Source organism: Catharus ustulatus, chromosome 2, assembly GCF_009819885.2.
Source record: "Catharus ustulatus isolate bCatUst1 chromosome 2, bCatUst1.pri.v2, whole genome shotgun sequence".
Taxonomy (NCBI): domain Eukaryota; kingdom Metazoa; phylum Chordata; class Aves; order Passeriformes; family Turdidae; genus Catharus; species Catharus ustulatus.
Window position 1 is genome coordinate 93257847 of NC_046222.1, and position 22256 is coordinate 93280102.

Consider the following 22256-nt stretch of genomic DNA (forward strand, 5'->3'; position numbering starts at 1 on the left):
GTAATATCCTGGAGGAAAAATATCTCCTGTAAATTATGCCAAAGAGAAATTACAGCACAATTGTGCTGTAAATAGTGTTTGGCCACAAAGGGTTACATAAAGAGAGTTTCTGGCAAACCTGCACCTATCTAGGGATGCTATTTCCACCACTCTTCTATTTCAGTATCTATGGCTACCTGTTTTTTACTGCCCTTCCCTCCTTTTTTAATCTTCAACAGATAAAGATACTATTTTTTTATATTTAATACTAAATATATGTGCATAAATGCAGGCTGAGGTCAGTTGATCACTAAATGCACAAATGAGTGCTTACTCAGCACTTCTTGCACCATGCCTGCGTCACATTATACTGTGTCTGTGTACTGAGTAACAATACAGTTCCATGCCAGGAAATGCTTTTTGTTACAAAGCTTTCAAATATTCTCCTGGAACAATAAAAAAAATAATAAAGCCTGTTTTCATACAGGTGGATGCCATATGTCTTTACTGTCTACCACATTTTGGATGATAAACATGGAACAGCAGCTAATGCTGTTTGATCTAGAAAGCAAATTAGTAGCTGAAACTGGTCGAATATTAGGATGCAAAATGCCCTCTAAAAGATAGGAGTACCTGGAAGACTGGTAACAAGTTGCCCTCTGATAAAATCATCCACTTCTTCAGGTTTTAAGTGATACTGTCCATCTGGTTTTGCTTTACGAGTTGCCATTCTGGCCAGCAGAATATTGGAACCTGTAAAAACAACGAATAAAAGCATGTCTGAGGTCACTTCTGTCAACCCTCAAGTAGAATGCCACAGTTTAACACTCAAGGAAAAAATGCAGGAAGTAAAGTAAAATAAAATTCTTCAACTTTTACCAAGAACTTAATGAAATATGTTCATTTATGTTACAGTGTCTACTTTCAAACTATCAGCCAGCACTATATGCAATAACAGCAGTGAAACTGCAGTGCTAACTGCAATTGCGAAGTTAATAAGGGAAGAATTCTGCTTAGAGTCATGAATTTCAGCTTGTCTCACAAGTGGATTTCACACACATATATACTCAGTAGAGGTATGTACAGACACTCAACTCTAGTATTAATTAGGAACAAAAAGAAAGGAGAAAGGAATGAGCCAGGAAGAAACAATTCAAGAAGTCTTTTCAGATGGATGATTTCATATATACAATACCTACTACAAATCACACAAATCTTTAGTCTCAATACCTTCTAAGAACTATGAAAAATCATGTCACCCTGTAAACTCTTACTGCTATCTCCAATAAGGAACACAATCTCCGTTCCTTTTTCTATCTACTGGAAAAATACAGCAGCATTTAATAAAAATGAATGCAAGAGTGGAATTTTAGCCTAGTGTTCAGATAAAGGAGAAGTGGATAGCTGGATGGGCCTTTGACTCAAGAGTTGGACTCAATGATCCTTGAGTGTCCCTCCCAACTCAGAATATTGTGTGATCTGTGATACAGAAATTTTATACATTTTTGCTTAAAACTTTCCAGTTATGAAAATTTCCTTGCATTTTTATTCAAACTAATTTAATGTAAAAGGTAACATATTCCACAAACACTTGGGAGTTTTAGCAAACTCAGATGGCTTTGATACATTAACAAAAGCAGTCACTGCTTGTGAACAGAAATGAAGTTACTTACCCATTCCAACAGAGGCTGTGCATTTAGTTTGGTCTTTGATTTCAGTGCGGATAACGTTTGCAAGTTCATCAGGAGTCAGTCTGGTCTCTGTGAGGATTTCAGTGATATCTACCAGTGCTTCATCACAACTGACTGCTTCGATGTTATGAGTATAGCTATCAACACAAAGTAAAGGAGGTTAAACACCAGCAACAGCTCACCATCTGTTAAAATAAATACGTAGCAAATAAAGCCTTCCTTTTGTGGGGGCACTTCCCTGCCTATTTTCTATCACATATCCCTTAGATATTAAAAATGCTAAAACAGCAAATTATAGTAATATTACTGATGTAAGACTAATTTCAACATGCATCTTGATTTTAAACTAACAGCTGGAGGAGTTGAATATTTATTTTTCACTGACAATAACAAATTTCCAGTTTTATTTCAAGTGCATTTGAAACCAGAAAGTAGTTTCTAATATATGTTACTCTAATAACCCATTCTTAAATTACTCAAGAATCACCTCTTGGAAGGATCTCCCTTCTAAGCAGGGATATGCTTCACACTATGTAAATCAGTAAAAAATTTAACAGTGACTCATTTGAAAGCCAGATGACCATTGCTTATAGGATTTGGCTTCAGGATAAAAGAATGCTCAGAAACATGGTACTCAAAGTAACAAAAATACTACAAAGGAAGAGCTCAAACAGGAATAGCTTCACTGAAGCTGAAGAGTGGGAGATGAAAATACAAAACTAATAATAGCATTCAGCAGTGGCAACAAAAATAAGTTTGATAACCATACCACGAAGATCATGCAAACAAAGAGCACATTACCTTGCTAGTATTTCATATACTGTCCGTGCAACTTCTTTGTATGCATCAAAATCATATGAAACTGCTTGAAGATTTGGACACAACTTTTTTGCTTGGCCAAAAAACATTCCATTCTTTATGCCAACTTGTCTGAAATTAAATAATAAAATAAACCCGAAGTAAACACAGTGCAAACTTTTCCAAAAACAGGGAGTACTTTCAACTTAATTGTCCTTTCCCACAAAAATGGGAATAGGAATTCAGTCAACAGGTAGAAATGTAATAGATTAAAACAAGTAACTGCAAATAGAGTATTTGAATTAGCTGTGTATTATTAAGTCATGGAGCATGAGAAATCTGCCTTTAGGAAAATGCTAAAGACAAAGATTCCAGAAAGCACACCTGGTATCTTGTGCTTCAAATTAAAACCACACATATACTACAGTGACCAAGGTAGCAAGATCTTATATTCCAAGCTGCAAGCTTACATAATTTGGCTCCTGTTAATAAATAAAATCTTTTACAAGGTACAAATATGAGATACAAATAGAAACCTGCCTATCCTAGCAAGCCTAAGGAAGCTACCAATGAAGAATAATTTCAATGAAGAATAATTATTCTGAAGAATAATTTTCCATCATGGAAAACCCCCTGTATTTTGAACACTGTGCTTATATTTATTAAAGTTGTTTCATATTCTAAACCTTTTAAAGTTAGGTCATTGGAGATGGTCAGCAAAGTCTCTGCAAAAAATGGTTTTAAGTTTAATAGTCACACTTCTGGTTTGAAATTAAACCTTCAGAATGTTCATTAATTCCATAAAATACTGCAACTTTGAGACAAAGACATGACGATAACATGAAATCAACATTATCACTTTGAAAGGCACAAGGATTTTCTTCACAGGCTTTATTTCAAGTTATATGTAGGCTGGGTTGAGAGCTACTGAGCAGCATCTACCAAGCAGCAGCATCCACAGGGAAGAGTTTCTGTTAAATTCTAACAACCTATGTAATTACATCTTTTGAACAGAAACTTCTCCATATATATTTAAGACACTAATAACCACTATTTTTGGACATCTTATACCTATCTGTACGGGATTTTCAAGCAAAATACTGGCTGACTTTTACCTACCTGGCTTCATAACTACAAGAAGCTATTTCAGCCATGGACAGAACAGTGAGATCAGCTCCATTCACATGTGTGGAATCCGGATGCTCCCAGACTGATGAGTCCAACTGATCAGGTACTTTAATTTCTGCTTAAAAAATAAAATTTGTCTATGTAATTCTTCCTAAGAGCTCAGCAGAATGAATGCAAATAAAATAAAAAATACAATTTCTATACTGTTATCTTTTGACGAAGAGGTTCTTAATACTATATTGATTCATATTGCAGTCCAGAAAAAAACCCAGACCTCTTCCCCAGTAATGTCTCTCTGGTTAGGTCTGTACATATTACCAAGAACAGTATTAATAGAAAAATGGTGGTTTTATTTTCCCCAAAATTACTGGACAGCAGCTTGATGGTGACTACATATACCATACTCTAAAATAAGAACGATCTTAGCTTTACTGCCCATAAAGATCATCAAACACACGTGGCAAACTGCAACAACCATGTCCTGCCAACAAATACAAGATACCAAAATTTAACAACTGCTTGACTAAACAAGATGACACTTAGCTATGCTCCTGCTTAGAAAATACACGCCTGATATCAGAACACTGAAATTTCATATAGAACATAAATCCACTTCATATGATACTTAAAACTATTTTTCTGATAGTCTAGATACCACAAAGTGATTTTTACAAAGTGAAAACTAGAACGCCAATTAGTTTAAATAAAAAACACTAGCCAGAAACTTATATTTTCTTTAACACTCTTACAGGATATGAACTGAAAAAACTTCTGCTTTTATTTACTAATAATTCTCCTGTTAGGATATGTCCATTTCTTTCAAATATCACCACAAACTCATCTTGGATCAAAATGATACAATTAAAAATACTGCAACCTCACACTTAAAATGAGACAGACCTTCCTAGTTGTATAAAACTTTACTACATATTCTTATATCGATTTTAAAGGATCCTCCAGCCCTACTGGGTACTAGGTCCTTGACAGAATTCCATGCGATTGAATAATGGAAACAAGCAAAAGATTTTCTAGTTCTATTTGGGTTTTTACAGTATGTAAACCTTGAAATACTTGCTATACTCTAAATATGGACCACCTTGAAAAAAATCACTAGATGCAAAAACTGCTACACCTGCCAAACTCCCATCAGAATCAAAACAACAAGGTATCATATAGATAAAATGCTTCTATTTATTTAAAATTAAATCAGCCATGCAGTTCTTTTTCATCACTGTAGTCTATTTAATACCATACACCTTTATAATATAATAAATGGGAGTTTACTGCAGAGTGCCCCAATACCTGATTACATTCCAGAGTACTAACAACTGACACACCGACAACCTGACTAGAAGGAAACCTGATGCTATGTGCACATATGAGTAGCTATCAAACCAGAGGAAGTGGTGTAATGAGTGAGTGGAGATACTGGGGTAGAGCCTAACTCATGTGAAAAACTGCTTTTATTCAGAATTTCTGTTAAATTTGTGCACTTCTTAACTTCTTATTTTTTTTTAATTTATGATGAGCTGAATAAGTTACCTAAGATGTCTGCAATTGAAAATTAGAGCAAAATTATGCCCCAAATAAAGATAAGAATGACAAGAACAACTTCTTTAGTCCATGCCTTCCTGTGCCCTGGCCTGAGATGATGCTGTCATCTTGTCTATCTTCACTGGATTCGTCGACTTTTTCCACATCGCAGCAGAGCAGATCCCCCCATGAGCTGATGGAGTCACTTCATGTGAAATTCAGGGCAATGCAGAATACATTGTCCTCAATGGAAGGCAAGGTAGAGAACCTCTCATCAAAAGCTGGGAAACTAGACAGGCACATGGTGAATGTGGAGCAACGGATGGAGAAATCAGAGGCCAGGACCCAAGTCTGTGAAAAAGAAATCGCTGAGAATAAATCTGTGACTAATATGATGGTTAAAATCTGCTGCTCTTTAGAATGAAAAGGGAGATTCTAGGGTTGAGGGAAGGAAGTCTAGAAAACATTCACATCTTGGGCATCCTGGCCGTGGAAGAGACCCCAAACTACGAATCCTGATTAACATATGTTAATCTTTTATCTTTAGAACATGAATGTTAAAGATGGTATGTATGTAGAGAAGTAATTTCTACTATCTAGAAAGCTTATCTTCAATTTGGGGATTAAGGGTGAGAATGGTATCAAGTTTTTAAATTTAAAAGTTATTCATTTTTAGATGAATTAATACAAGAAAAAGAAAGTATTTTACAAAAGACTGAAGATTCTATTGACACTAGGTATTTGTCTAGCAATGCAGATCAAAGTCAGGAACCAGTATCACTAAAGAAGTAATTAAAAAAAAAAAAAAGAAGTAACTGAAGCAGCAGAATTCAGTATTTGGTCAAAAATTATTCATAAGGGTTTGGGGTTTTGTGTTTGGGGTGGTTTTTTTGGTTGTGTTTTTATTGGGGTTTCTTTTGAGGGAGTGAGGTGCTCTGTTTCTGTGGTTTTGGTTGGTTTGTAATTTGGAACCCTTTTTCAAATAAGCAAGATCTGGAGAAGGCAATGTCAGAGAACAGCCTGGAAAGTATGAAGCACCAAAAACTGAAGTGGGTTCCATGTTGAAGCATGGATGTAAAAATATGTTCTAAGCTCCTCCCAACTGCCTACCTTTCTATTTCATTTCTATAACATGTCCCCTTTTTGTCTGTTGTAACAGCTTAATTTACCATTCTGTATTTTTGTCATTTTAGAAAAGGCATTTTTGCATGTAATGCTTGTGCCTACTGCATCTGTATTTCCCTCTGGCACGGTACAATTAAGCACATGCTGTGAAGCACACGTGAAGCACGTGTCACTTTCTAAGATACCGTGATGTCTGAGAAGCCTGATCAGCCATTCCACCTTTACACCTAAGACCATAACTAACTGTAATTTCTTTACCCCAAAAGGAAGACAAACCATGTACTTCTGAGAAAACACAAGCAGAAACAACAGGTTTGGGTTTTTTTTAATTGGTAAAATGAGTGTACATGGAGATAAAATAAACAGAGACTCAAAAATATAATGAACTGCAGCGAATGAAACAGAGACTGTAAAAAGAGTGTTTGGAAAAAATCCTTTCACCAAAACAACAGGCTGCACAACCAGCCTAAGTATCAAGAAAGAAAGGGCTACCTGCCTGCCTGCGTGCAAACCAGTTGACACTGGATGCTGAAGTTAAAGAAATGAATGTGTGATATCCAGAAAAAGCTGTCACAGTAAGAAACTGAGCTTGTTATTCAATGAGGCTGAAAACTGCTGTACAATAAATACAGCAGAAGAGATACTACTGAATTTGTGAATCAAAAGAACATGCTAGGTATCAGCTAAACTGTAATTCAGCCATCTAACCTTCCAAACCACTCAGTTGTATAAAGTCACACCCTTATCCAGTTCAAGACCCTAATAAAAGTTAGCAAGTCACTTTTTACACTGAACTACCAATAAATATTTCATATACAAGCTCTACTACAGAAAATCCAACTCCATAAAGACCAAAGCTATCTTTGTCTGGAGCATACTGAAAGTCCTTAAAAGCTTAAAGGCCAGTGGGGGTTCCACAAACCTATATTCTACCTCAGTTTTGAAGTGTTCTTAAACTACAGCAAAAAAGACAAATGAAATTACATCAGTTCCAGTAATACCTTGCTTCTAAATGTCTTCAAAAAGCCACAACAACCTGCCAATTTCCAAAGTACTAATGTTTCATAAACAGTCATGGAAGAACAACCTGTCTTTTGCCCCATCTTGTCTCACAAAATAAAACACTGAAGTGTAAACTTTATAACAACAGTACTTAGTACCACAAGTTTGGTAAAAACTGTGTATACAAATGGGCAAAGCAGAAACTCAACTTCCAAACCTAAATCAAACTTAAATAGCAGCTACCCCTTGTATATGCACTTTTTACCAACTCTGTGGTAAGAACTAGCTTCTAGATGATTAAGTAGACGGTTACTGGACACTTAAGTTGACAATGTTTAGCAATATATTCTCTCATAGTAAATGAAGTTCAGGCAGTATAATAAAATTAATATTAATAATACTTCAGTTTATATTAGTACACTACTACTTGAGGACACATAAAGTAACAAATGTCTAAATTACCACAAGCAAGTATGGAATTATCAAACTACAACAGATGCCCTGATTTTCAGAACACAAAATATTGAAGAAACAGAATTCATGAAAATTGCACAGACTTTCCCGAGACCTAAAATGCTCTACTGACCACCCAAATTCACTCATTGTCACAGATATTCTACACACACAACTCAAAAGCCAACTTCAAACAATCAGTTTCTCACTGGCCATGTACTGTTGTTACTACTTTTATAGTAAAAAAAAAAACCCTTTAGTAGGCTTCTAAAATTTATTTTGCACCTTCTTCTCTATACTTGACTTCCTGAGAAAAAAGTGCAACCTGCATTTATTTTTCATTTTAAATAACTATTTAGCATTCTATCTTACACACAACATCAAGAAAGAGAGTAAAACCTGAAATTAGTCTAAAATAATTTATCCATGCTGAGCAAAGCTAACTAACAGGAAGCCACAGTGACCTGGTATTACTGATGCCACAGAGCACCATGTTGTCCAAAGGTATTTCTTTTCTGAAATCCCCCACATGAAAGAAAGAAATTTATCCTTGGTACACTCTAGGAATAATTTAAAAGAAAAAGTCTTCTATAACAACAGTTAAAAACATACACACAGACAGACTTATCTGTACCTGCTTTGCCATTCAATAGCTTTTTCTGGTAATATTGCTGCTCAAGCTGGGGGTTTGCACCAGGGCGTAGCAGTGCCTTTCCCGTACCTCTGTTACTAGTAACAGCTACTGGCTTTCCTGTGGAGAAAAAATGCATATACTTACAGGTCAATACCTATAACAGCTTACATTTTAATAACAGCACAATTAGGAGAGGATCATAAGGATTTTTAATTTACTTTTTATAGTTTCTTCCAAGTTTAGATGCTCTCAAGGCACTAGAGAAGGAACAGCTATAAAAGGGTCTTGGAATTGTAACAACAAATCTGTCTTAACTGCAGTCACATGTAAAGAAGAAAAGCTTTTCAAGAGCAAAAATACAGCCAATACTTGTTTGCCTTTAATAACAAATATAAATGGAAGCTGTGAAATTTCACCAATGACCTAGTGATTCATTAGTTTAAGATACAGCAAACACTGATTTTAAATACTTCAATGTGTTTATTAGCTTAAGTAAATCAGAAAAATATACACACGCCAAAACACTTAGTTCCACTTAGTTTTTTTGCAAACAAAAATTTTTAGTAAACTTTTGACTTTTCTGTAATATCAACACCTCCATGGTGTTTCCAAATGAAGTTAATTTATGCACTGAAAGTGGCAAACTTCTGTGGAACAGAAAAAGTATTTGCAGAAAACTCCTACATTCTTTATGTTCCAGTAACAGAATTTGAAACTTGGCAGGAAATCAAGTTTTAAAGAAACAAACATAGCAGGATAATCTTATAGATAGAGCTGCTCCTGCCTTTAGACAGAAGAGAGTAACGGAACCACATATACAGCTCACTCTTTTCCCAAGGTCTGTAATACCTGGGAACTTGAGATGGTCACCACTACAACAAGTCTTCAAACTTGTGCACCCCTGAAGTTCAGTGTTTGCACAGAACCAGGATCTCCACTTCTGAATGATACACTCGTAGAAAACAAATCCACCAAAGTTTGCTAAGGTGCTCCACTAACTCTCCTATGTCTTAAGGATGATCACGCAACACAGACTTCTAAATGCCAACTGAATTGTTCCTGAATCTTACAGGTCTTTCAATATCTCATGTGTAAAAGCTTAGGGAGAATAGGAAAGCAGCAGCAAATTTCTCTTGAAAAATATGCATCAGGCAGAGACAATTAATTCTCAACCTTGACCTTTCCACTTTTCTAGTCAAACAAATCTTAAACTACTTCAGGAAGATTATTAGGATATCCCATTTTCTTTTTTTTTTAATAGATAGTGCCCAAACTCCACTTTTAGCATAACTGAAATTCGATTTCCAATTTCTAATATAGCAGATTAAAATTTGAGTTAGTTTAGGTACAATGTCACAAAGAATAGTTACTACAGATTTTATTTCTCTCTTTTTACTTTAGATACTGAAAGGAGACAGTAAGAAGAATTTCAGTTCTCGTTTTCACTTGCTTTTGGATTGTGAGAAAATAAACAAGAATATGAAAGTTGCATGGTCTAACTATTGAACATGCAAGAAAAAAATATTAATACACCAAATTAATTTTGTAATTGTTCAACTTTGGTTTTTTAAAGGCTTAACTGAGTAAACTGTAACACATGGATTTAAATACTGACCTTTGAGATCTGGTCTATTTCGGATAGCCACAGACACAAAGAAGCAATCCATATCCACGTGCATTATACAGCTCTGTGGCTTGGCTGAGCTCGCAACAGACACATTACCTAGTATGAAGATACACCAACAGAAAACTTGAACCCTAATTTATACACTTTGGTACTACTCACAGTAGTCATTAAGGCCTATTATCAAGTTTTTACCACCTCTAAACAATAAATATTTTTGTTTCTTCTCACCAAGAAGGTATTTACACTGAGAAAGGTAAACATAAGCAGTAGACAAAGAGCCTAAACAATGAATTAACTTAAGAGTTTCTATTTTTTATTTTCTTGTAATTAACACCTTCTACCCTAACAAGTTCCCCAAATCCAAGGAGATTAATGCACGTTGCTGGCACTGGATCTTAACTTCGCTATGTTAACACTGAATCAGGAAGAGAATTTTACTCCTTTTGTTCATCAATCTGAAGACTGCTTCAAAAAATAAAAATGTAAGTTTAGCTTCACTACAAGCTACCATTACTCTTCATGAAACACATCACAATTAGTTCTGAAAGTCCCATGCAACTGGATTTTGTAGTTGCTGTACTTGGACGCATGCAAACATTCAGCGAAGATGAGCAAGGTCACTCCTCACTGAAAAACGTACATGCCTAAAACACTAGAAATGCTTTCTACAAGTTCAAGTCTGCACGTCTATGCTGCTGAACTGCCAAAGGTGACAATATCTAACAAAAAAAATTTACTTGAACAATGCATAAAGTGTAACAGCAAAAAAATACTTCAATACATCAAGCAAACTGTTCTACTTAACATCTGAGTTAATTACTGAGTAATCAGAAAAGTAACCTCTTGGTTTTAATCATTTACATCTTGAACTCATTCTTTGAAAAATAAGGACTGTCTTATAATGGACGTATTTACAAATCAAGCGATCAAGTTAAGGAGCTGTCACTTGTCAACTGAACCATAGGCATTAACTATTTGAATACTCTAGGCCAAATCAAAGATAAAATAAAAGTATATTAGCTTATACCACATTTTGATTTAAAGAAATACACATTAAGTAGTTCATAAGCTAACATGTTTGATAACTAACTGGGGTGACCTAATACAAACACAGAACCAGTAAATTTATTATCTAACAATAATTTTGATGTGGCAATTTCTCAACCATATTTTCATATGATTACAAGTGAATAGTTTTACAGCACAGGAGCCAGAATCTCTTTAAAGATACAGAGCTAACCTTTCAATAAGACTGTAAACAAGAGATTCTAAAGATGCAAAATATTTTATCTGTAACACTTTGACTCTAATGAATTCTACATTTTTTTTCACTTTGGCCCTTGATGCAATGACACAAAATATTTCTCTTCAAGCCATGTTCAAAAGTCTCTTATGGCAGTACTACCCACTTTAACAGACCCAGAGCTTTACAAAACTGCTAGTAACAGAATAAATTTAGATTTTGACTCATGTCCAAATGATACTCATCTTTTAAATGCTCATGCTGAACAGTAAGGAGTTTTTCTTCATATTTTTTTTCCCCCTGCAGATTTTACACAGCAACTACAGATTTGGTTATTTAGATATACATAGTATTTTTCTCCCTTATCAATTAATATTTCTTGGTAATGAGAAACACTATTTCTACAAGGAAGAATTGAATATAGACCAGAGTATCACATTAAGTAACATTTAAAGTTAAAAAAACCCAAACAAAGCCAAAAGCAGTTGCATCCATTAGTATTCACTGCACCAGTCATGAAGTTTTTCCAGATAGTCTGACTATAATACGAATACTCAATGCTAAACTATGTAGTCTCATTTGGATATTTAATGTATGAAGATATAAGGCATCTTCTTAACATAAACCTTCTTAAACAAGTATCTACCTGTGTCAGTTTTAAGTGCAGACCTGCCTGCTTTCCATTTTTTAATTTTTTCCCTTCCTGGAAAGACACCGCTGTTTTTTCTCTGCAGGCTGTTGACAAACTCTGTCAATTCACATTTCCATGTTGATATATGATGCAGTCTTGAATGCGAATAAAAGTCAGAAATAAAACTACAATCTGAAGATTTGGACACAGGTAAAGAAGCTGCCTTGCTAGGAGCAGGTACAGAAGTGCTTTTTGTGCTTGAAGGCCCCTGAACAGTTGAGTGGTGAGCACCATTTATTTTAGCATTACTGTGCAAAAATGAAGATGAGGATGAGTTACTCATAGTCCTGTGCGGACTCCACAAAAAGTCTGTATTTTTGTTGCTTTGTTGCAACTGCTGCATTGTGCAGTCTCTAAAGTCAACCATGCCTTTGTCAGTCTTCCCCTCCTCCTGCACCGGGCCTGGAGACAACCTGCTTGCAACACCGTTGCCGGAGGGCACCAAACAATCCTGCATCTTTAAGGCACTGGTAGAAGTGTGTGTATGTCCATTAACAAGGGCAGTGCTGTCTTTATGAGATTGAATCCCGTTTTGTTTCCGTATGGGAAGAATCTCCTCCAGCTCTGTAAATCCAAAATCATCACTTTCTTCTTCCTCTTCTTCATTCCAGCTGCTTATTCCATTGTGTGTGGTTTCATTTTCCATTTCATATTTTTTAATATGATTTCTGAAACAGATACAATAATTAAATACCATATTTTAAAAAGAAAAGATAAATCTAAAATAAAAAATAAAATCTTTTACACATAAAGGCACATTTACATGTAATTTCAAGCTTTTTCTTCCTAATTGTTCTCAATATATACTTCAGTTACATTCCCAAAACAATTATCTCAAATTCTGAGCCACATCCTCTCAATAGCACAAAATACAAGGTTTTTACAGATTTAATGTATTATTAACTAGGACCTTACATGGGAATGACCATGCTCACATCAGAAAAGCTAGTCCAAGGGCTTTAATCTGGCAGGCAGTCTCCAACTGAATTAAAATAATTATTTATTTGTTAACAGAACTGTACCGCCACGCACAGCACGAATGTTGCAGGAATACACAACCATCAGAAAGAGTTGTCCTTCTACCAAGATATGTGATTTTCCTTAACTAATTATAAAAAATAAAAGAGAAAGTACACACAGAACTATTTTTTGGAAATTATTTTAGATTAATGTTAGATTGATTTTATTTTTTTCTTAATGAAAAATCTGTTCAAGTTCTAAAACTCAAATGTATACTCAGCTTCGATAAAAACCACAAACAAACTAATTTTCAGCTTTTAAGCATATAAACAAAGTATTCTGCCACAAGTGCATTAGCACAAAGACAAAGCTTTCATTCAAAAAATTAACTCTGGAAACGAAAATCAAAGTCTTCAAGAATTCTACACACTCTTGATCTGCTGGAAAAAACCCAACAAACCCAACCATCATTGCCAAAGCTAGCAATTTAAGTACACAAATAAAGGTAGGAAAAAATTAGCTATTCAGCATGCTACTGAAACCAGAAAGCCAATTAAGTGGGAAACAATTTGGTTAAGATTATCAAAACATAAATTACAGTAAACAAAGTATTTTTGAAGAGTTGTGTGGTTGAAAATGGTATATTCAGTGGTACATGCTTAGTGAACAAGCAGGCTTTTAAAGTCATATTTTTCAGACCACATTGATATTTTGGGAAGTCTGAATATTCTTTTCATTTTGAAAATCTTTAATGCATTAGTAGGAGGTGGTGGTGATTGTACCACTCACTGTTTACAATATGAGTATGAAATAGTGCTTAAGATATTAAATTTGTGAGACTGATTTTATTTTCCTAAATATAGACAAATCCCACTCATGTGGTGAAATCTCCTCAGCATTATGAGTGACTGGATTGAAAAAACATTAGTGGACTGTGGAAAAACTCAGATCACCAGTACAAATCAGAAAGTATAGTATCTTGCACAGTATCCTTGGCGCTGTCTAAGCTGCAGTGTTGAACCAGATGACATCCAGATATTTTTTCCAACCTAAAAAAATTCTGTAACATTATTATTCTTGCCTACGAACAACAAATGTGTATTTCTGAAAAAGATGCAGGAATCTTCTGATTAAAAAACCAAAACTACAGAAGAGTTCAAGTGGAATGTTTTTTCCCAAATTCCAATTCCTCTGCCAGTTAAAAAGTTTCACTGGTGGCTTCTCTTCAAGTCTCCTCTCAAAGTCTTAGGTCTCATACGATACTTTTTTAATACTGTTGTTTCATTTTTTAATCCATCTTCTCTCTCAAACATGACTTAAACCTTGATGTTAGCGTACATAATGTATGCTGTGACTTCTTTTTAAGAGGTTAAAGAAAGAGATTAACAACTGGTATGCACTTATATTAATTTCTAGGCACCTTTAGTAAAAGTAGTCACCAGCTTTTTATTTCTGAAGTAAAGACCTGCTTTTCAGTGTAACCAATCAGAATCCTTCAATGCATGCCTGTTGCTTCCATACAGATATATTACATCCTAGGACTCCCAGGTCATATTATCAAATTGTGGTGCAAAGATCAGAGACAAGGTTTGGAGTCAAGGTAACTGAGTTTTTCCCTCAACTATTTATACTGCTATACCTTACTTTTAAATTTCAGCACCTCAGAGCTTGCCTCTTACAAAGCTGAAATGAGCTCTAAAAATGTTATTTACAAATCCAAACTCATTATGGATGAATGATGAGCATCTGCATTACAAAATCAGAAACACTTACACCCTGTTGAGATCTTTAGCTATATTGCTTGGACCTGGCACAGCATCTTCAGATTTGCATATGCTTTTAAAGTTGAGACCTTTCTGAACACTTGGCTGCTTGGTGTAAAGCTGATACGGAATGTGCGAAAGCAGACGTCCAGCTTTAATGCTGAAAAAAAATAAAAACCAAACAGGTTACTGCTTAAGAAATTTTTAAAAATCCCAACCTTCCATGCTAAAAAACCTCCCTTTATATGTACTTGTAGTGCATTCCACAACCCCATTCTCACCCTTAACTGGACCGAACTGAAAAGTAATTTGTGGTGTGGTGACCGGTACAACAAAAGGTATTTGCAAAGATGTGTTGGTCAGCTGTCTACATCCATTTCTCTTTCCAACTGACACATACAAACCCCAAATATTTAATTTAGACAAAACAGTCAAAACTCCCTTGATTAGTGGTCCAGGTTATCCCACCTGAACAATGCTGACAGAGCTCTTCAACATGGAACAAATTAGGGTAGAATTTGAAAGAGGTCAGCTAGGATGTGTTCACTGTTAAAAATTAACTACTTTTTCCACTTCACAAGGCTAATTACCCTTTCTTGTAAAAAATTCACTGAGGCAAGCTAAACAGAAGAATAATTTCCAAAAAAGACCTTCCATAAATATCTACAGCAATCATTCCAGTTACTCCTACTGTGTTCCAGTCTATCTCCCTCTTCTTCTTCCTCCACTGAAACTGCAGTTATACTTCAGTAACTGCTAAATTCCTTAGGGAAGTCACACACTTGGAAGAGAAACAGTCTCAAAAATACACCACAAGATTATTTAATCTCTCCCTCCTAACAACTGTTGCTTGCAGCAGAGATAACAGCCTTCCAAGTCTACACTTCACCTCTTCTTTGTATACAATTCTTCATATGAGACAGAGGCTCAGAGATGCTGGGACCTCTTCCAGCAGAGGAACCTCTCCCACATCAAAGCACGTTAGTATTAGCATTTAGTTTTGAAGATAGAACTGGATTCAGATTTTAAAGATAATTTAGCTCAGTATTTTTCTGTTCTTCAGCACCTGAACACTTTCTCTTGCTTGAATCTGTACTACTGTCAAGGGAGCTGGAGAGCAGAACAAAAGCCCTTGGGAGATTTCTGGCTGCAATTATAGAGAATATGGTAGGAGATCACATTTCCCAATGAGACAAATTAAAACTAGTTAAGCATATACATATACCTGGTAAGGTTTCTATGGAAATGGGATAACAAAACAGCCCCAAAAATATCTCAATTAAATACTGTTTGATACATGAATACATATATCATTCATAAAGGAACATAATTAGCACTAAACATTGCCAGAGTTCAAAATACACCTGGGAGAGTTCCAAAGTTTTCTTGTATACAAAGTGGTAATGCAGCAACTGAGTTTTTAACAATGCGTGATTTGACTGTTTCTCAAAAGACCGTGTGAAAGTGCAGAACCACCTCGGTAATATTTTGGAGTAATTGCTGCAATTTCAAGATGATTAAACAAACCCACATTTATTTAAGAACTTGTTTGTGATGTCAAGGTTTTAGTTACTGGAGTAGCTGCATCACTACATCAACAAACAGTTGGTTTTTTTCAAACTGCATTAAGATGTAGCAATAGGAATCCTAGTTTAGATGTATCATTCAATATCTTTAGCCATTTCAACTTCCCTTTGTCACAGAATTCATCGTGACTAAAAAAAAAATTAGGTTGGAAAGGACCCCTGGAGGTCTCTAGTCCAAGCACTGATCAAACTGTTATCTTTAATGTCATATCAGGGTGCCCAGGACTAAAAATCCCCCCAAATTTTGAGTGTCTCCAAAGTCAGAAATTCCACAACTCTCTCTAGATACCTGCTTTACTGCTTACTCTCTTTTAACTGTGAAAAATCTCTTTTCTGATAGTTAAACTTTTCTTTGCGGCATCTTGTGGCTATTGCCTCTTATCCTCTTGGTGTACATCTTGAAGAAAATCTGACTGCACACTCTTCATAACCTCCATACAGGTAATGAAAGACTACAATTCAACCCCATCCTAATGTTTTCTCCAAGCAGAACAGAACCAGCCTCCTCAATCTCTTGTTACATATCATATTGATCATACTCCTCTGAACTGAACTATAGTTGTCAGTACTTCTCTTATTGAAAAGCCCAAAATCTGACACGTAACTCCAGATTTAACTTCAGAAGTGTTGAACAAATTGGAAGAATAACTTGCCTTGATCTGGACTGTGGTCTTGCTAATGCAACCAGCCTTTATCTCCACAAGGGCACAACTGCTGCTTCATAGTTATCTTTTATGGTAAGACTTGAGGGTCCTGGTGGATTACAACAGTGTGTCCCAGCCAATAAGTCCCTAACCTGTCTGGTTGCACAGAACTAATTCTGTCTTGCATTCAGGACTCTGCATTTTGCTTTGTTGAATTTCATCATGTTTCTACCATCCCATTCCTACTGTCTGTCGATGCTCTCCAAAGGGCAGCCCTGCTCTCCAATATATCCACTGTTCCCTTCTAAATCATACACAAACTTGCTGAACCTACTTTCCATTGTATCACCGATGTCCATGTTGTTAGTGTAGACATCAAACTGCATCTGCCCCAGTATGAACCCTTCAGAAATACTCCTTGTGGCTACTTGTTAGTTTGGCCAGTACTTATATCCCTCAGTCAGCAGCCCACTATCCAATTAGAATCTCCCCAATCTGTCTTCAATAATGCAACAGGGGCCTGTGTCAAAAGTGCTACTGTAGTCATAGCAAATGACACCCACTCCTCTCTTTTGCATTTGAAATCCTCATGAGAAAACTAGGTGTCATACCAGAGTAATATTTTTTAAAAAATATTTTAAACTATTTTCTTGATATTTGTGTTGGATATTCACCTAATTTGAAAATCAAAATAAGGAATCCACAAATACTGGCACCTCATGTTAGTTATCCTCAGTCTCTGAAAAGTGATTATTAATGTCAAAGAATGTTAAGACAATATTCAAATTTGGAAGTCAAGCTCTCAGATCACCTAAATTTGGCTTTCACTGCACAATAACCCTTCCATGCTACATAATGATTTGGTATGTTTTTCAAATACAGGAATATTGACTTAGGAGGGAGGTCTGTCTGTAATCCTCTCCATTTGTTCTAAACATAGAGAGGTAGCAAAAACACACAATATGGGGCATGCAGGAAGAATGGTTTTGTCACTACAGCAACCACACTATTAGTCTGCAACACGGAATTTTGCAGCTTCTGTTACAGAAGGTATCTATGGGATGCTAACGAAACCAAAATTCTAGAGCTACTTCCATTTAACTACAGGTTTATAAGAGTCTGACTTTAGACCACAGTTCAGAATACGCATAGCTCTTAATGCAGCAATTAAGTTCTACACATGCCTTACTATGCTTGTGCAAATAACTGCAGAATCTTATGCAGTTTCCATGGTATATTTCAAATTATGAACACTTTTGGTGTTTCACCTTAATGTCTTTCAGGTGGCTCTCAAAAAAATTAAGTTAAATAATAGCCATTGTACGGGTGCTACATTACATTCATTAATCTTTGGAATGCAGACAGATGTGCTATAGTGATAAACACCAAGAAAAGATAGGAATTAATTATTCATTTCATTGCCAGCAAAGGATTCAAGTCACATGCAATAAGTAAGGAAAGGGAGACAAAAAGGAAAAGTAAAGTCACTGCATTAGCAGTCTGCAACTGGAACTCAATCTTTTCTGTGCAGAGAATGTGGCAGGTGCCAAAGCGAAAAAAAGATGGCATGTAATCATGTAATTAAATCAGAATATACGCACATAAGAAATAAATTAAAGCTCCACAGACAATGACTTCATCATTTTGGAACCTTAAGTGACAAGACCAAATATCTAACAACACTGCCGTTTTACCAGCAGTTTGTGACAGCAACATTTTAGGGCAGATTCTTAACCAAACCAAAAAAATTGCAAACCCATGACACTGCCTACAAGAGAACTGCAGAGGCATTTTTTGCAAGAGCGTGTAGTGACAAGGCAAGGAGGAACAGCTTGAAGCTGACAGGGTAGGTTTAGATCAGGCATTAGGAAGAAAGACTTTACTGTGAGGATGGTGAGGTACTGGAATGGATTGCTCAGAGAAGCTGTGGATGACCCATCCCAGATTGGATGAGGCTTTGAGCAACTGCAGCCGATGTCTAGTAGAAGGTGACCTAGTCCATGGCAAAGAGGTTGGAACCAGATGATCTTTAAGGTTTCTTCCAATTCTATGAAATTGGAAACTCATCTACTACACTGATTTTCACCAACTTCTCTACTGAGAACGTAATTTGGTATTCATTTAGAGAGAAGGATTGTTTAATCACTGAGTATTCTTTAAACTGTTGAGAAGAAGGGGAAAAAAAAAAAAGAGAGGTAGTTGTGAAATTAGCTTCTATTCTAGATTCTGATATGAACCCTATTCGGTTGAGACAGTGAATTCCCCCATTTCCTTGTGCTCAAACTCATGTATCTTTCTACACCTGGTTCTTCTGACTTATTCTACAATATAACCCTCCAGAACTAGGATGTAGAACCTGAACACCAGAATAAGACAGGGGGCTGGGTGGGGGCTCTTTTAAAACTGGGAGCAACATTTAGCAAAGGGCACCTGGTTAGTTAACACTCGAGGCTCCACTAACCGAGCAGGTCCTGCCCAGTCTGAGTCCCTTCATATAATAGAGGGAGATAAAGTCCCAGTGGCCCATGTCAGAGGTTTGTTAGGGAAGACAGTATGGATAAATTCTGCCTCGAGTACAGACAAACCCATTCGTGGGATAGTTTTTGCTCAAGGACCAGGTTGTATGTGGTGGGTAATGCAGAGAGATGGAACAACACGGTGTGTACCTCAGGGAGATCTGGTTGTGGGGTGACACAAAATACTAGATCACACAGGCATGAGATGGAAGTATTTAATTGATGAAGTTTTACATGGTGTTTAGTAGTGGACTCACGATATGGAGATAAGGGGTGGAATGTCCTGGGGTGACGTTATGGTGGCCTGTATCCCCAATTGTGTGTCCTGTTTAAGTAAAAGTTTGTTTAGTCTACTTATCAGTTGGCTCCCCTCCCCCATGTCTGTGCTTGGGAGGCTAGCTCTGCTGGCTCGGCTCTGCTGCTTGCCGCTGCTTTGCTGCCGCCACATGCCAGCCGCTTCCGCTTGCTTTGTTTGCTTCTGCTAGCTTTAGTTTGTTTTTGCTTATTAGTTAGGCAGTCCAATTTCTTTCTGTGGACTGTTCTTTGTTCTTTCCCTTTTTCTTTTCTGTACACTCTTTAAACCTGTTTGGACCGGACTTGGATCACCGAGGGACACCGGGAACCCTGCAAAGCTGAGACCTGCAGCAGTCATCCTGCCCGGAAACTAACGCTACCTACAGGAGAGACTTTCCTGAGCTTGTCACCCTCCTACACCGGTGAAAAAGTTTTTGTTTGTCATCAGGGGTTGTTAATTTACCTCTCTCGTGTTGGGAGTGTTTTGTTTAATTAATAAACAGGTTTTTTCCACTTTTATTCCTCTGAGGAAGTTCTTTCCCGAACCCAGTGGTGGGGGAGGAGTCTTGGGGGGTTGGTTTGTTTGTTTTTTTTTAAATTTGCCCTAAACTAGGACACCAAGACACCAGAATAAAAATTTTAAGAGACTTCACATATTAGGTTCTATCAAGTCTCTAGTGAACATATACAAATTGATCTTTCCAACCTGGTCAAAAACATAGCAAGCTCTAATGGCACAATGAAAAACAGTCACATCTTCCATATAAAACCACACCTGCCATCAGTTTTCCAAGTCCTTAAACATAGAGGTGAGGCCCTAAAACTGTTCAGAAAAAAAATAACTATCTGAAGTCTTTTTCAAAAACTGAGTAACTTAAAATGTCTACCCAAAGTTTAAAAATTGACCATACAGATACATGATATCATGAAACAGCTGAATACAAAGGACTGAAAATCAGCAAACTGCAAATAAGATTTCACACATGCATTACAGAACAGTTCCTTGCCTGTTTCCTCTGGTCATCTAGCAAGGAGGTTACTGACACTGGCAGGATAACTTCTAGAATATATTCCTGTTTTATCTCCTGTGGGTTTCTCAGATGGAGGAAGAGAGATGCAAGCCATATTAACTGCTCTGAGCTTGGCTATTGTCTTTATCAAGGACAACTTCAGTGGATTCTATGTATTCCAGTGCATGGAGAAACCAAAGTACATAAATTCTCTGTAAATAAAATGCGGACTTTTTTTTTCCTTTAGTTTTTATTATTTTTTTACAAAGTCATAACACAATAAATGTTTGGATGGATTAGTTCCAGTTTTATGAGAACACTTTTCAATTTACATTCTTCTTTATGTACAGATGACATGAAACTTAGGCAATACAAGACAGGAGATGTAAAACAATCACATAGTAGTTAGTTAATATCCTGAGATGAAGTCTGGTCAATTGGCTAGATATTAAATGGAATTAACAGTATAATGTTTAGTTTCCTAATATGCTTGAGACCTTCTGAATGTTCTTGGTGAAGTTTCTTATGGAACCTAATAAGCAAATCTTCAATATAACAGTGGTATTTCTACTCAGCTGTTCAGTGATTTACTTATTTTATGCTAAACAACAATCTCAAAATGCAATCTTTCCTTTTTCTTTCTCCCCAGATTTTTCTTGTTGTTTTATTTTTCCCCCCCAAAAGGGAAATCTCAAATGCAGTAGACCTAAACTTACCTTTCCACGATCCACTCTGGCCGAACTACTTTTTCGCCCTTCAATTCTTTTATTTTGGCATTTGGAAGATTGGTGGCAATAATGTGAGTTGTTTTTGATCTGGAATAGTACACATGGTACTGGCCTCCATGTAACATCATCAGCCGTCTCAATTCATCAGCAGAGGGATCTATAAAATTAAAACCAGAAATATTCCTGTTCAGTGTCAGCAAATACACTGCAAAAAATAACTTCAATTGATAAATATGATGCCATGGTCAGAAAGAGAGCAAACCATTGTTTGAAAAAAACAAGTTCTTCAAAGAACAAATCGGAAAAACATTTTTTAAGAAATGCAGAAAACTGTTTTTGAAAACACTAATTCAAAATGCAAACATTTTCCTTGTTATAGAGGAGTTTTCCACAATATGTATAGCAGAGTGCAAGAAAAGTACTCAAGTAGATGCAGTGTTAAACTAAATAATAAAATGTTTTACATCAACACAATACAAAATTAGATTATCTTTTCACAAGAGTTCAGAGTAGTTTACAGCCAGGAGCAACAGCAAATAATTAATATCAAAAGGGTTTAGCAAGAGCATGGAAGTCCTACCATGTAATTTCTGATGTACTGAAGCAGTTAACTCACTCCCTCCTTACCAGGCTATTCTTGAGTTGTTACAGGGAACAAAGAATACCTTAAAAACCAACAACTCTTCTGATCTCCTCAATCATTTTAAAAAGAGTACTTATTTTGCAAGCAGAGGTGGAGAAAAAAAAAAGAAAGAAGTGTTAGCTTTGGAAAATGTTTGTAGTGGTGTCACACTGGCTCCAAAAGATTTAGGTCAACACTAACACAATGTTTGAGGAGTGAATCTAGCACA

General features: G+C 36.2%; 1 protein-coding gene across 4 annotated transcripts in view; it reads right to left on the minus strand.

Annotated features, from left to right (window-relative positions):
- REV1 (REV1 DNA directed polymerase) overlaps positions 1-22256 on the minus strand; it is a 57804-nt gene that overhangs the window by 19321 nt on the left and 16227 nt on the right. Inside the window, exons 4-12 of one of the 4 annotated variants that reach the window (XM_033051893.2) lie at positions 21394-21562; positions 14638-14787; positions 11860-12572; positions 9959-10066; positions 8344-8460; positions 3588-3711; positions 2472-2600; positions 1653-1807; positions 613-732 (exon numbers count right to left, since the gene is read on the minus strand). In XM_033051893.2, the coding sequence (XP_032907784.1) occupies positions 613-732; positions 1653-1807; positions 2472-2600; positions 3588-3711; positions 8344-8460; positions 9959-10066; positions 11860-12572; positions 14638-14787; positions 21394-21562 (1785 nt within the window). Of the gene's footprint in view, positions 1-612; positions 733-1652; positions 1808-2471; positions 2601-3587; positions 3715-5138; positions 5456-8343; positions 8461-9958; positions 10067-11859; positions 12573-14637; positions 14788-21393; positions 21563-22256 lie in introns of those variants that run through there. The other 3 variants (XM_033051892.2, XM_033051894.2, XM_033051895.2) reach the window with 3 other exon arrangements.